General features: G+C 45.8%; 1 protein-coding gene across 1 annotated transcript in view; it reads right to left on the bottom strand.

The window, feature by feature from the left end:
- Nucleotides 1-1,055: 1,055 nt before the first annotated feature.
- The window catches only part of Prep (prolyl endopeptidase), a 97,696-nt gene continuing 83,758 nt past the window's right edge, over nucleotides 1,056-14,993 (bottom strand). The window contains exons 11-15 of the mRNA XM_021174398.3: nucleotides 11,868-12,004; nucleotides 9,490-9,584; nucleotides 6,844-6,975; nucleotides 4,341-4,497; nucleotides 1,056-1,813 (exon numbers count right to left, since the gene is read on the bottom strand). Coding sequence (XP_021030057.1) covers nucleotides 1,519-1,813; nucleotides 4,341-4,497; nucleotides 6,844-6,975; nucleotides 9,490-9,584; nucleotides 11,868-12,004 — 816 coding nt within the window. The 3' untranslated portion in view covers nucleotides 1,056-1,518. The remainder of the gene's footprint in view (nucleotides 1,814-4,340; nucleotides 4,498-6,843; nucleotides 6,976-9,489; nucleotides 9,585-11,867; nucleotides 12,005-14,993) is intronic.

The raw sequence follows: 14,993 nt of genomic DNA, 5'->3' as shown, positions 1-14,993 counted from the left end.
CAACAATGGGTAAAAGGCGTATGTGTGTGATCTGGACGCAGTCACCGGGACGATCTGTGTTGCAACTCTGTGTACAGTGAAGGTATTCCTTTTAATCACATCTGATAAAGTAACATATCTTTTTCTTATAAACTAGATATCACCATTCCCAAACCGATAGGTAAAGGAACGGCATGTTGTGAGATGTTAAAACACACCCAGAACATAATTTCTAAAGCCTAGGTTTGAGGAGTTTGTATTGTTCCCTCAAAGATTAGCAGGCTGGGGTAGAGCACATGGAAACATGACTTCCGTACAGTGCGATTGCATTCCTGAGAACGTAACCTGGGAGGGACAAAGCTTGGGAAATGCTGCTGGCCCCAGGTTATAAAGGGAGATTGGGTAAACGCCTCTGTTTGGGCAGTTTACTTGCGTTGTTTCATTTCTACAAATACTCTGTAACCAAGTCAATACACGGGCAAACAGGTGAATAATCTTAATTTTCAAGTCCATAGTTTCTGTGTCTGTATGTGGATTCTGTGCATGGTGTAAGCATGCGTGTGCAGGTTTGCCCATCTGTGCACGTGTACATGGAGACAGGATGTCCCATGCCTTTCTCTGTCTCCACCCACCTTACTGCCTTGAGACACTGTCTCTCAATGAACCAGAAGCTCACCATTTCCGGCTAACTTGGTTGGCCACTGAGTGCTCAGGACCTGCCTACTGCTGCCCCCACTGCAGGGGGTCACAGGCACATGTAGCCTGTGCCCAGCATTTTATACACGTGCTGTTATTCAAACTCAGCAGTCCTCAGGTGTGCAGAGCAAGTTCTCTTGTCCACGAGGCATCCAAACCAGAATCTTATCTTTACCTGGATGGGTAACAGTGGTGAAGGCAAGCAGTCTCCCACAGCTGCATCCATCGAAGCCAGACGAGGTGGAGAGACTCCGCCTCTTTTCAGTGGTACTAAGATTCTACTTGTTGGAAACTAACCTGTTGCATAAAGACTACATTCTTTATTCTGATCGTCATCTGCATTTTGAGGGCTGCCTCTCAAAGGAACCAAAACTAAAGCCTCCCACTCTTAAATAGCATTTATTAGTATTGCAGTGGAGACTCCCTTGAGGTCTCCCATTTATTTAAGGTTATGTGCTATGGTGAGAGAACTTCATTGAGCTATTATATATGGGTATGCCCAACTATGACCTTATTAGATCCCTTACGAATATTCACAACATGTTCACTGCCTTTTAGTTTCTTATACAAACATGCCCCCCTTCCCCCTTTTTAATATATGTGCCTGGAGAGAGTGGGAAAAAAAACAAACAAAAACAAAACCCAAAACATCAAGGGCTTGCTAGAAAGAAGAAGCCTAGAAAAGATAAAATCCCCGTGGCAGTTCTGCTCAGCGGCTTGCTGTCTGTGAGCAGAGGCACAGTGCTCACGTAGGGCAGCGTTCTGCCCAGTGGTTTCTTGGTCAGGATGGTGTGAAAGCCCTTGAGGTTTTCTCTGTTTGGTGGGAGGAACTGGAAATCCCATTTACTGGATCCACTCGATGTTCAGGCACCGTGCTATGAACGCAAACATATCCGAGACTTCTTCTATCACTTTGGCAGTGGGTTTCCCAGCCCCGTGGCCGGCCTTGGTGTCCACATGGATGAGCAGGGGGTTGCTCTGCTTCCGGCTGCGGCCCACGATGTACTGAAGGGTGGCAATGAACTTCAGTGAGTGCAGCGGGACCACGCGGTCGTCATGGTCAGCTGTGAGGAGAAGCATGGACGGGTACTGGATGTCGTCTGCCTCCGGAAGCTTCACATTGTGCAGTGGCGAGTATCTATGAGGCAAAGGGACGTCTATGAGGATGGATACCAAGAGCAGAGGCTACACAGAGGGCCTTCACGGAGGCCAGCGGCCAGCGCCGCCCACCGGCGCGTAGGACCTCACTTCACTACCGAGGACTGGAGCTAACAGTCCAAGGGCCACAGCAGCCTGCACTGCCATCATTTATGCCACCACTGTTGAGGACTACAGGAAACTGGGGAGCTGTGACATTTATTTAGCTCTAACCTTGGAAGGCTGTAAAAAATAGGAAGTCACAGGCCCCTGAAATAACCCAACTGCTTAAGAGTTTAACATTTTGTAGTACCTGCTTAGCTGTTTATCTGCTGAAGGATTTAGAACTTGCCCTGACTGGCACTTCTCTGTCCTTGAACAACTCTCACGCTTGTACCCCAGGCTAAGTGGAGCTGTTCTAGGAATGACTTGCCTATACTCTGGCCTGGCTGCTAATCTGCACAGAGGGGCTTTGTCCAGCCCCTGGACATCAGGCAAATGGAGAGAAAGCAGCAGGAGGCTCATCTGAGGTGGACGGTATGTTGCTTAAGAACTGAATTAGCCTGGCAGTGGTGGCGCACGCCTTTAATCTCAGCACTTGTGAGGCAGAGGCAAGTGGATTTCTGAGTTCGAGGCCAGCCTGGTCTACAGAGTGAGTTCCAGGATAGCCAGGGATATACAGAGAAACCCTGTCTCAAAAAACTGAATGAATGAATAAATAAGTAAATAGATAAATAAATATTAAAAAAAAGAACTGAATTAAAGAGTGGCTGACAACAGTTTAACGAGAGGAACACCTAGGTTCTTTACACTCTGCACGTTATTAATAATGTTTCCATTTCTAAGTTTTGCACTAATGAACATAACAATTTGTTTCAGTAGAGACTTTTCTGAATGAAAGATGGAAACAGTGTGACTCCTGTTCCTTTTATCACCAAAGTAAAAGGAGCTCAAGGCTTGCTTCTTAGCTGTGTGGGGTTCTGGATCTGTCTGACCAACTCCTGTATATTGGTTAGTTCTCTGCACATTGTGAAATAATGTCTGTTAAAATTCAGAGAAATTCTGCAGAAAAAAACCCACTTGACACAATTCCCAGCTTGCTACAGGACCTGACACTCCCAGGATGGCCTTCTCTAGCTGATGTGCAGGACTGAGCTCTAAGCTCATGAAGTAGGAGCAGGTGAATGGATAAAAGGGAGACCCAGTCTTGAACAAGCAACTTCAGAGCACTGAGATCTGAAGTAGGAATGCTATCAATTCTTTTGGGACTTTCCCCCCACTTTCCAGTTCATTTAGGAAGCGTCAGATGCTGGGAGCATTTTGATGACTTTGACATAGAAAGTTCATTAGGTTTCAGAGGTCTTCGTTCCCCAGATGTATATATCTCCAGATAACGAGAATTGTGGCTTCTTTGGACACAGTTATACCAGTGAACATCAGTGAGTAACCATAAGACTCAGAGTTAGCCTTTTTCTCTCTCTGAGATTAAAATTTAGTTCTTTCACAGCCTTTAATTAAGACACTTTTCATGAGGTTCTAACAAGGGAAGTTAGCTATTAAAAAAAAAAAGACAAATTAAAAAGTTGTTTTGAATCAAAATGTATGATTCTCCAAGAAAACTGCAACAGGAAATACGGCTGATAAACAATCTACAACCGTCACACGTGGGACATGAGGAAGGAAAACATCTCACTTATGTCCCGCTATCACCAAAGCTGTTGAGGGCTAGGAAAGAAAGAAGTATACCAACTAACGCACTTAACTTCTAATCTATGTGGGTATACTGAGAACCAAAATGGCTTAGCTCTCTATGTTCTTATTCAAGAAAGCCAATCTTCACTGGGCGGTGGTGGTGCACACCCTGAATCCCAACACTCGGGAGGCAGAGACAGGCAGATTTCTGAGTTCAAGGCCAGCCTGGTCTACAAAGTGAGTTCTAGGACAGCCAGGGCTACACAGAAAAACCCTGTCTCGACAAAACAAAACAAAAAACAAAAAACCTGCCTTCTCTATTGATTCCGTTTTGTATTAATTCCAGGTTGGTAGAATAACACATAATAACCGTAGCAGAGAATAAGACTCCTGTCATTGAGTAAGCAGGAGTCTGCACTGACTCAGCTCGGTTCTCTACTCCAAGTCTCTCCAGGCCAAGTCAAGGTGTACTGTCAGCACTTCTACTGGGGAACTCTGGGAAAGAATTACTCCCAGAATCCAGCTGTGGGCAGAATTCAACCTCATATGGCTGGATGGCTGAGGTCTCCATTTCTTTCTGAGTCAGGGCGGGTTTCAGGTTCTCCATGACCCCTTGCTGTCTGAAAAATCCCTCCACAGCATGACCTAGATTAGTGCTTGACAGGGTGGCCCTTGCCTAGCACCCGTAAGGTCCTGGCTTCAATTCTCAACACTGCAGACAAACAAACCCCAAGGAGCATAGTGGGTTCCACCACATCTGTGACTTTGCTGACTATGGCCACTATCACGAGATCAGACTCTGAATAGCATCTATATAAATATTGAGGGAAACGTACTTGAGAAGCCATTCAAAGTGTTGTTTGCTGTCGGAGCACCCGTAATCAGTGGTCCATGCATGGCCAATGGTAAATTTGTGGAACTTCAACATGTCCATCACTCCAACCTGGGCAATAACACAGCCGAAGAGGTCTGGACGCTGATTTGTGCAAGCAGCTAAAGACGAAGAGAGAAAAAAGGGAAGTTTTTTTATCATTAAACACCGCGATGAACCCAGTCATCTCTAGGATGCTGGATGTTCCACCCATTCTTGGAACAGACAAAGTGGTCAGAGATGATTCAGCCATTAGTGTCCAATGAGACCAAGAGGGGAGAAAATGTGGAGTCTTACCAGGAACATTTATTTATTCCTCAACGTGAGCATCATACCCAACTTGCTTTCACAGGGGAGAGAGATTTGAAGGACTTGTTTGCACCTCAGAACCAGTCCAGAGCAGAAGAGGGGCTGAAATGCGGGTCTAACTGATACTGGCACAGTCTATCCTGTCTTCACAAGTTTTGTTGTTGCTTTAATAAGACAATCTACTGAATACTTGCCAAGCAATATTTCCCAGTAAATAAAACTAAATTTGCTGGGAGAGAGAACTAAATGAGCCGTTATGGGAAGGCAAGACAGTCAAGTCAGTACCACTAAGGCAGGTCAGAGGCTCTGACATGGAGTACAGAGCCGGAGGCCAGGAAACAACAGTCAAGGAGACTGATCGGAAGTACATCAGAGTTGTGTGACTAGGAGTCAGTCAGAGATCTGGACTCTTCCTGTCTCTGGCAAAAACCCTGCAGTTCACACTCTATTCTGCTTTCATCACGTTAATAAATAGCACAGAAGTCTGAGCCATTCCCTTAGAACCCGACTCTCTCAGTTGGGCGTGGGAGGGTTGGGAATGTGCACTGCCTAGAATGAGTGTGCCCGCATCCTGATGCAGCTCTGTGGGCTTCTCAAAGGACTTGGCTTATAAGGCATAAACACAGCACAGTTACTGGGAGAACCAGTAAATTACAACACAGATCTCATGATGTCTGCAATGCCCTTTCCTTCCGAGCCTTGGACTCACTCCTAGTTCTGCCGAACCTCTTGTTCGTAGCTCGGAATACATCAGAATCCAACTACTTATTACTTCTGGGGCCATGCCTTGGTTTGAGCCAGTGAGGCCTCCCAGCTACTCAGGTTCACGGGCCTGACCTTCTGTCCATCTTCACAAGAACTGTCCCGAAGGCTTCTCATCTCCCAGAGTACATTCAACGTCTATCCTGGTTTAGCCTCGGGATACCTGCCTAGTCCTATGAGGACATGAGCCTCCCCTATCACTTGAGGAGCCCATGCTAGTCTGAGGGCCTTGACTAGTGTCTCATTCATCCGACCAGAGATAAGGCTCTGTGAAGGTCCAGACATCTGTTCTGCTGATCTACCTACGCCTCACATCTCTACACATGCCTGGCATTTCGAGATGTCTAGCAAAACTTGCAAGCTACCTAATGTGGATCCTAAGACTCCAACTTGACCCCTGAAAGACCAGGAGGTGTTGTAACATTTGAGTCACCCCTCCGAGCACCACCCTTTCCAAATTTAAACAAATTATTTTGGATGACTATATTTTTATATCCGTGAGCTAGCTAGGCACTTACTTATTTAACATAGCTTGGGATTAGCCCCAGGCCCTCGTGTATCTGGCAGGTACTTTAGTATTAACAGCCTACAAAGCATTTGGCTTTGTGTTCTACTGGGGAGAAGGCTAAGCACAAAAATCCATGTTTTGAGATGCTCGGCATGTCTCAAAGATGAATGACCATCCTTGAACTTCCAAGAATGGTGGACCGAAAACTGTCATTTATACACGTACCAAGGTATAGACCCTCACACCAGTGCATGAGGTCTCAGCCAACAAAACCCAGGCCTGCCGTGCACATCCAAGACTATGGCCGTGCTTCTGAGAGGATAAAGAGTAAAATTTCACTAACCACCAAAGACAGACAGTGCCAGGCTCAAGGCCAGCATCAATATCTTCTGCTTGTATGAACGCAGTGTTCATTAAAAGGCCGACAAAGACAGTATATCCACCACAGGGTGCTCAGCACGTTTCAACTATTTATACCAACTACTCCTTTTGATTCTGTATTACTCCTAAGGCATGGGTTCCTCTTGGGTGCCCCTCTCTATGCCCAGGACCATATCATACACTGCATACTTCTGAACAATGTTCTGTGAGGCTCGAGTCTCACTAGGTCTGAGTGGTACAATCAGGGGGCAGTCAGCTTCAGTCCTGAGGTGGCTGACTGCTGCCAATCTGTGACTTTAGCGTGTAGGGAGTACACTGGTCAGAGAGAGCAGGCTGAGCTTACTCAGTATGATGCAGGTCCAGACATCCTGGTTTTTTGTTTCAGATGTGCGTTCCACTCTCTCTATCTACTACTACCCCCATCTGTGAGCCGCAAAGTTAAAGGGAGTTGTCAGAAAACCCCGGAAGGACTCGGCTAGCGATTGCCTGAATAAGACGCAGGTCTCACCTACTAAGAGGCCGCCGTTGGAGCCTCCGTTGATTGTGAGCCTCTTGGGAGATGTGTAACCTTCCTTGATGAGGTACTCAGCAGCACACTGGAAGTCATCAAAACAGTTCTGTTTGTTGGCCAAGATACCACCTACACAGTGAAAGACAATTAGAGACAATGAGAGACTGCTCCCCCAAAGCAAGTAACAACTACAAGAATTGCGAATGAGGAGAGATTAGGTTTCCACTGCTGACCGATCCCAAGTATGGCTGTTTAAGCCACATTTAAGATGGGTGCGCCTCCATTTCAATATTACGGACGATGGAGAGCTCAGTACCACAACTGGGAACCCACATGGTGAATGTGTATTTTATTAACAAACTGTACAACTTATTAGTTAGACGCCCCCAGAGAGAAAAAGATCGTGTGACATAAAAAGAATCTCTACTTTAAGAAGCTGAATGAGAAATGGACCAACGACTCTTGTGGCCATCAGCCCTCCGAACTCCACCTAGCACAGACCACCGGAAGCTAGTGACACTGGCTGTTCACGCTTCCTGCTATGGAGAACTCAACCTTCCTCTAGGCAGTATTTGAGAGAGAAATGGTCCAGCTATGCTCTGCCACTAATGCAAAAGACACCGGGATCGGCTGTTAGAGGAGCTGCAGCAGGGCTGGGCTGCAGCAGGGCTGAGCGGGAATCCTAACTGTCAAGTGTCACCTGAGCACCATCACCCACCACCTGTATGTAGCCCCTTCCTGTGTATGAAACCAGTGAAGTCACTCAGCGAGAAAGAGTCACAGGGTCTCGGAATCCTGAAAGGGAAGGCCTCAGAGGACAGCTGCCTGCAGTAACTGCCTGTGAATGAACACAGCAGACCCAGATCTAATTAGATAGTCAAGATTAACCACTTGTGCAGAAATTCAATTAAACATGAAGCAGTGTTACTGAAAGAAATTTTTTTTAACATCAAAACAAATGTTATTAAGATTTTAATAAGCAATTACTGGTGAATTAGAACAGCTAGGAATACTTAGCTTCCAGGAACAATAGCATTTGGTGTGTATGCCTATTTTTAAAAGTGCATTGCATTTTAAGCATATGAAGAGAATGGGAATTGGACCCATCAGCATTCTGCACACGAGGCTGGAACTGCAGAAGGTCCCCTCTGCTCCATTTACTAATGCTTTGAAGCATTAAACAACAACAACAACAACAAAAATCCCCAAACTAATTCAGTCTTACGCTCCAGGCGGCTGTTCCCAAGGCTTTGGACAATGGTTGGTCTAATTAATGAGTGGGTGTAGAAAGCAGACCAGGACCAAGGGCAATGTCCCTGATAGACCGTGGGGTCCATTTTCCCAGAGGGTGAATCTGGTCCAGGAGGAGTTAGACTCAGGAACAAGGTCTGTGGTCAGAATATTGTGTATATGAATATATACAAAATTAGACGAGTCAAACAGGCTAGCTCAGTTTGTGAATCTGGGTTGAAATGAAATTTATGCTAAGCATATATACTTTTTTCCCTCTTCAACTATCTCTTTGTACATAACGCATTTAGGGTAACTGAGATCCATCTTCTATCAGGTCAAAAATCACAGTCACTATTACAGTGTTTCAAATATGGTGACAACTGGGTATTTTAGGGGCACTCAGTCCTGCTGTGACGCTCCTGCAGTTTGGGTGACATTAGATTGCCCATGAGTGTGTGCTGGACACCTTGGCCTCTGCAGCACTAGAACCTCCTAGGAACTAAGGAATCTTTTTATAGGCTCACTCTTGTTGCTGAATTGATGTAGAACCCCAGAGCCGTGAGCCTTGCAGAGTGGGGAAGAATTGTCTTTGATGTTCCTGCAGTGAGAGAAGACCCCTGCTGATTGGTGTCTACGACAGACAACCCCTAGCACTGCTGACCACTCCCACTTGGTCATGTGGTAAATGAATGCAGATGGCAGTTTGGGAAGTAGAAGGCTGGAAGGAGAGCTGTGTGTGTTCTGTACCACGAGGCAACGGACCACACAACTGAAGAACAGCTCCAGTCACATGGAAGTCTGGACAAGGGTGTAAGAGGCTCCATACAGAAAGAATGCCTCAAGAGGCCAGGAGACAGATACAGAGAAACAAGAAAAGGCTATAGTATAGAATCTGTGTCTAAAGGCTACTTTCTTAGCCTTCTCAACACAATGCTAGGCAGACAGGCCATCTCCGAATGCTGGGAGCCAGGACGGGTCCACACTGGGAGCAGGAAAGCTATGGGACCGTTCCTTTTTCTTAGCAGAAACTAGCCTGCTTTGACACCTCTTTTGAGACAGCCAGGTAATGCCAAACTGGCAAGCAAGACCATCAGGAGAACTAGATCACAGAAGCCCCCAAAGACTGCCCCCTACAGCAACTCTGTGTTGCTGAAAAAAATCAAAAATTCCACAACGATCTTCTGAGGAATATGTCTGAAAAATTGTGCTTCCTTATCCCAGGCTACAGAGGAAAATAACACGAAAGAGTTGTTTGTGATGGGGGAGCTGTGCATGCAATGTGTCTGAAAGGGCTCTTATTCTGCCGAAAAGCTCTCGCTTCTCTCCACCCAGCTTGTTGGAACAGGACGATCAGCTCGACCCATGCTTCAATCAGGCCAGACTCTTGGCTCTGCAGAGAAAACAGCTCACCTTTATGCCACGTCTCTCCGTATTCACCGCCGCCTCTGATGTTAGCCACCGCAAGGACGCCGCCCATATGTCTCACAAAAATGAGCCTGGACACGCTGAGAAACAGAGATGACAGTTTAATCTTCCAGTGATTGCCTAGCAAGCACCAAGACTCCTCCCTCCATCTCAAGGCAACACTGTATCCTAAGAACACAGCAGGCCGAACTGCATCCAAATAGAAGCCCAGTAATAATTTTTATTATGACTTGACAGAAATGAAAGACGTGTAACTTCTGATTACCATTTGCCTACAAAGCTCATGTACCTCACTGTGCACTCATATGTCATAATGCAGACACAGGGGTAACCAGAGGCCCGCAGGTCACACTAGTCTATCTTTGCAATGACTATCACACGGCAAACGGACTGATGTAGGCCAGGAGGGAGTGGAGCTGGCCTCCTAGTCCCTCTGAGAGTGGACCTGTCAGCAGGCGACTGTGTCTGCACTGATCAACTTGGAAAACACCAAGCTCCTTCTCAACCAAGTGTGCATTTCCACTCCTAAGGAAACAGAGAATAATTATGTAATACACGATTTCAAAGGATGGGAGACCACAAAGAACTGGAGAGGAATAAGCTTTGAGGCTGGAAAGTATGTTCTAGAAATAAAAGACTATTATCCAGAAAAAAAAAATTAAACCTTTTGGAAACCCTGGATTTTATTTTCTTTTCTCTCTGACCTAAGCATGTGTAGTAACATCTTCCTATTGTTAAAGTTACTTTGCTTTGAACACTATTTCTGATGTTCTTCCTTTCCTTAGAGGCGAGGGTCGGATCACTGAGGACATGAAAGCTAGTCAGAAGGAGGTAGACAGCATCAGACTAACCATACCCAATTAGCCAAGATGTCTTAATGATTTGGTCTTCACATATTCATGACCTCTCTTGAAATTATGTCGTCCACTCACTACTGAGAGCAAACAGTCTAGGGATCCTCTTGATTCCTGACCTACGCGTCTAAAAGGAACTTACTGTACAAATGGACAGACTGCTAGCTTTAGACCCGGTAGATCCACTTGGGGATCAATGTGGTCTCATTCCTACTAGGATGAAGGGACCAGGGAAGAGTGTGCCCATCTCATTCTCATTGGCTGGAGCATGTGTCACCATCCCTGCACCTCCACAGCAGGGACTCGCACTCAATGGAAGCTGCGTATAAAGAATGGCAAACAATGCCATAATTTGGCTTGGCTAATAGTCATGGACTGGTTTGAGTTTCTAGATCAACTGTCTCAGATTCAGTGTGGTTTGTGATGGGACCACAGAAATGGCTGAGTTAAGGAGACAGCAGGCCAGAGAAGGGTTCAAACAGTGAAACTGCTTCCTTCCAGCCTCACTTCAGCCTGTGCTCTGGGTAGTGCCACCACGGTGACATTTGACTGGAACCCTCATCACGAAATACTGCTCTATCATGATGCTATACAAGAACTCCCTTGTTCTGCCAACCAAAATAAACAGCCAACTCCTCAGATTGTCCCATCTCAATTAAAGGATTCTAAGGGCATGAGCCATCGCTCAACTTCATTAAATGTAAAGTAATGAGCAGTTTGCAGTTATTGAATGTCCAAAACAATGTTTAGGGCAGCGGGTGGATAGATATGAATTAGTTTGTCCCAGTCACCATCAGTCCACAAATCTCTTCACAGATAGAAAAGATCCAGGGTGAATATGTGGATCAGATTTCAAATGAGCGCTACTCAAAAGTAAGCTTAATGCTGAGGCCTCAACTACAAAATCCTTTTATTAAAAATACTCAAAGCAAATCCTATTTCATACTAGGAATGGGATATTGAGATTACACAAAAACTGACAGGAGTTATTTATACAAATAATAGCAGTGGACGTATAAGCATCTGTTACCTAGAAAATAACCACAGAACAGTTTGAAATGCATGAGGCATTTAGAGTGTTCAGAAAACGTATTTATGACTAAATATTACTACAATGTTATTTTAGGCCACTGCTGAGAAAGTACAATCATTAGCTATGAAAGTATTTCTCTGAAGAGATGCAGAGGGTGGTGATATGCTGCCCACGGAGACAGGACAGGAGAGGCTCCTTAAGACCGAGGGGCATGGGGATAATCTCTAATAACCACGTAGCTGCTACTGTGTAACAGCTGTAGACTCCACAGCTACTTCTCCAACAACCAATCCTGCTGAGGGCATCAAATAATGATAGTAAAATGGGCTTGTAAAGGTTCTGCAGTTCCTAATTAAACATTAAAGTAGTTATCTAAAGTCCTGCCCCTCTCTGAAATGCCACCAAGCGAGAAACATGTGATTTAGCAGATCCCCACTATGCGCAGATCACACCCAGGTCATGTGTCTTGTGCTTACCTGTAGTTGGGTGTAATGGAGATGTTGAAGCCCCCGTAGCCATATAAGAAAGCAGGGTGTGAGCCATCCAGCTTTATGCCTTTTTTATGCACAATAAACATGGGAATCTTGGTGCCATCCTTGCTAGGGTAGAAAATCTACAACAAAGGAAAGCAGAGTCCTAAGTTACGTACAGTGCTACGTGGAAAAGGTGCACAGTTTTAGAAGCGAGAACAAAAAGTTGCCAAATTCTCTATCCAACACACACAGCAGCAGGGTGAAAAATCTAGCACTGCCGCGGGGCTTGCAAGGTGGTGAGGCACGTTTTCATTTCAGAGATGGTTGAGAGCAGAGAACACGGATGTAGGGACTGGGAGAGGAGCCCGAATTCATAACCCATCACTAGCTAGGTGCTCTCAGACAGGTTGTTCATCTTCTTTACCCTCGGTTTTTAATCACCCAATGTACCCACCATGAAGCCACGGAGGAGAACGGGCATGCAGAGCTCTGCTGCTCACTGCCTCATGCTGGGAAGCCAGGCTCTGCCAATCAATTTAATCTAAGGGGACATCTTGTCTTAAAGACAAATTTCCCGTCCAACTTCCTCTCTAAAGGTTAAGACACTCAATATGTCTTCATTCTTCGGCGTTCAACTATCAAAAATTTTTTTAGTGAGAACAAAAAGCATTATCTCAGAGAGCTGCCGAGGGACATCATGGAATCCTATTATTCTTGGCTAAACAAAGCCATTTTCTCAGTGTTGGTAATTAAGGCTCAGAAATCTTTTCTAAATCGGGGACATCTAGGGCAGATTCAGTCAACATTTCCATATCCATTGCTTTTGGGATAGAGGACTGAAAGAAAAGGACGAGGAAGGGAACACTGGACAGCTGCAGTGCAAAGTCAGAGTAAGAGATGAGCTACAAACAGCAGATAAGCAGGCCGCTGTAAATAGCTTCTTTGAGAAAACATGGTATTTTTACTGCATGTGGCACCGGGAAGAGGCCTGGCTCAGCCGGGCTTGAAGCATCCTGCTGACCTTGGTCACAAAGGAGGGCACTGAGCTCCTCTGCTTTTAGATTAGAGTTACACTGCACCAGAGGCTTTTTAGGGCAGGGCTCTGCATCAGAAAGCTGCCCCAAAGCCCTCAGAAGCAAGTGGAGGGAATCAGGGAATCAGGGAGGGGAGAGCAGGCAGAATGGATGGACTTTAGGGACAGGTGGTGTGGGAATGGCTGACTTGGTTGGATTTTTTTCTCCAACTTCACACAGGTTATGGTCATCTGGGAAGAGGAACCTCAACTTAAAAATGCGACCATCAGATTGTAGGCAAGTCTGTAGTGCATTTTCTAGATTAATCACTCTGTGGGAGGGGCCGCTGCTGGTGGTCCAGGATGGTATAAGGAAGGCCTCAGCAAGCCACAAGGAGCAAGCAATTTCAATCCTAAAAACACGCACATTGCTCCTTTTCTACTGATAACAGCCCTGTGAGCATCTTGGAAATTGTCATTAAAAGTAGTCAGGGCTGGAGAGATGGCTCGGTGCTCTTCCAGAGAACCTTAGTTTAATTCCCAGCACCCACAGGGTAGCTTACAATGATCTGTAATTCCATTTCCAGAAGATCTGATAACCAGTTCTGGCCTCTGAGGGCACCAGATATACACATGGTAGAGACATACATGTAAGTAAAATGCCCACAGTACAAACAAGAATACAAACAAACAAACCAAATCAATACAAGAGTATAGGCATTCCCATCCATCATACACTGGCTTCTTTCTGAGGCCACTTTGCTAGGTCAGGAGAAGCCAACAGACTCCTCCTTTCACAAACCTCACTGTGCTCTGCATTGAGTCTGTACCTGTGGTTTCATGTTTCACAGGCACGGAGCCCCTAGCTAGACCTGCAGACTCTGTACATTTCTGAGATGATCGCCTTAGTGACCTCTATCACTTCTAAAGCTCTGAGGACATTTAATCCTCTGTGCTGTCTTTATTGCCAGCTTTCCTTGCCTTTATTTTTCTTGCCCAGTTTGGGACTCCTGGTCAACCCTGTGACTGCCACTAGCTCCTGAAGCCCTTTAACTCTACTCTCAACCTGTTGGCTTCTCTTTGCCCAAGGAGCCAGATCCAGGAAATGCTAGTCACCACAGCACAAATGAGCTATCTAGGCTCTGCCTGCGATGACCCTCCCATTTCCATGTGAATTCCTCATGTCTCTTTTCACGTGTCCTTCCTAAATGTCTCCTTACTCCCACCCCTACCCAAGTGGGTTCTAGAGCAGCTGCTTCTGATTTTTCTACTCTCTTCCAGTCGCACCGCCCTGCACGGGCATTCCCCCTTTCCTTCCGTATCCCATCCACCGTTTCAGAGGCCATCTATCTGAAGTTCTCGAAAGTTCTTCTCCAAGCCCACTCCACCTCTGCTGCCCCATAGCAAGAAAGATCATCGGGTCTTGGCTTCTTGGTTCCCTCCCTCCTCCTCCACTACTGCCCACTTCCAATTACCACTTAGGCTTTGGAATTCTCTCCCTTTCCTGGGCATGTGAATAGATAGACTTAAAGTGTCTCTTATCCCATAAAACAAAACAAAGCCTTCTGTATGACCATGCTTGCTCTTCGAGCTGACTTTCCATCTTTGACTTCCTTCCGACTGACCTATAATCAGAGTTTACCCATCTCCTCCCTCCTGCCTCTTCTGTTCTGACTCTCCCTTTTCAAGAGTCATCAGTGAGGACTTTGTTTTTTTCTTCTCGCTCTTCTATACAATTTCTAGCCATGGCTACACCCTTTCCCACTTTGCCCTAAGCCTGGAAGCATGCCTATACATACAAATCGAGGTCACCTCAAAACATCTCTCCTTTATCTGCATCTATTCTTTCCTGGTGGCCACAGTGGGCATTTTTGGAAATCTTAATGGACAGGAAAACAAAGTGCTTGTATGGATCCATCAGGTGCCCACTTGAGAGGCAGAAAAAGGCCGTCATTCTGGACTAATGGCTTATCACGTAGCTGATAACACCGTTCCCATCTTCCTGCCGGGGCACAGCACAGGCATCATCCAACAGACCCACAAAGAACCTGTGGTGGGTACACCTCTTACTTTAATAGATTATAAGCTCCGTCCACCCAGGAGTCTATGGTGGAAGA

This window comes from Mus caroli, unplaced genomic scaffold (genome assembly GCF_978045245.1).
Source record: "Mus caroli unplaced genomic scaffold, Mus_caroli_1 scaffold_9, whole genome shotgun sequence".
Classification (NCBI taxonomy): domain Eukaryota; kingdom Metazoa; phylum Chordata; class Mammalia; order Rodentia; family Muridae; genus Mus; species Mus caroli.
Note: the sequence above shows the minus strand (reverse complement) of the source record. Positions and strands in the feature narration are given on the sequence as shown.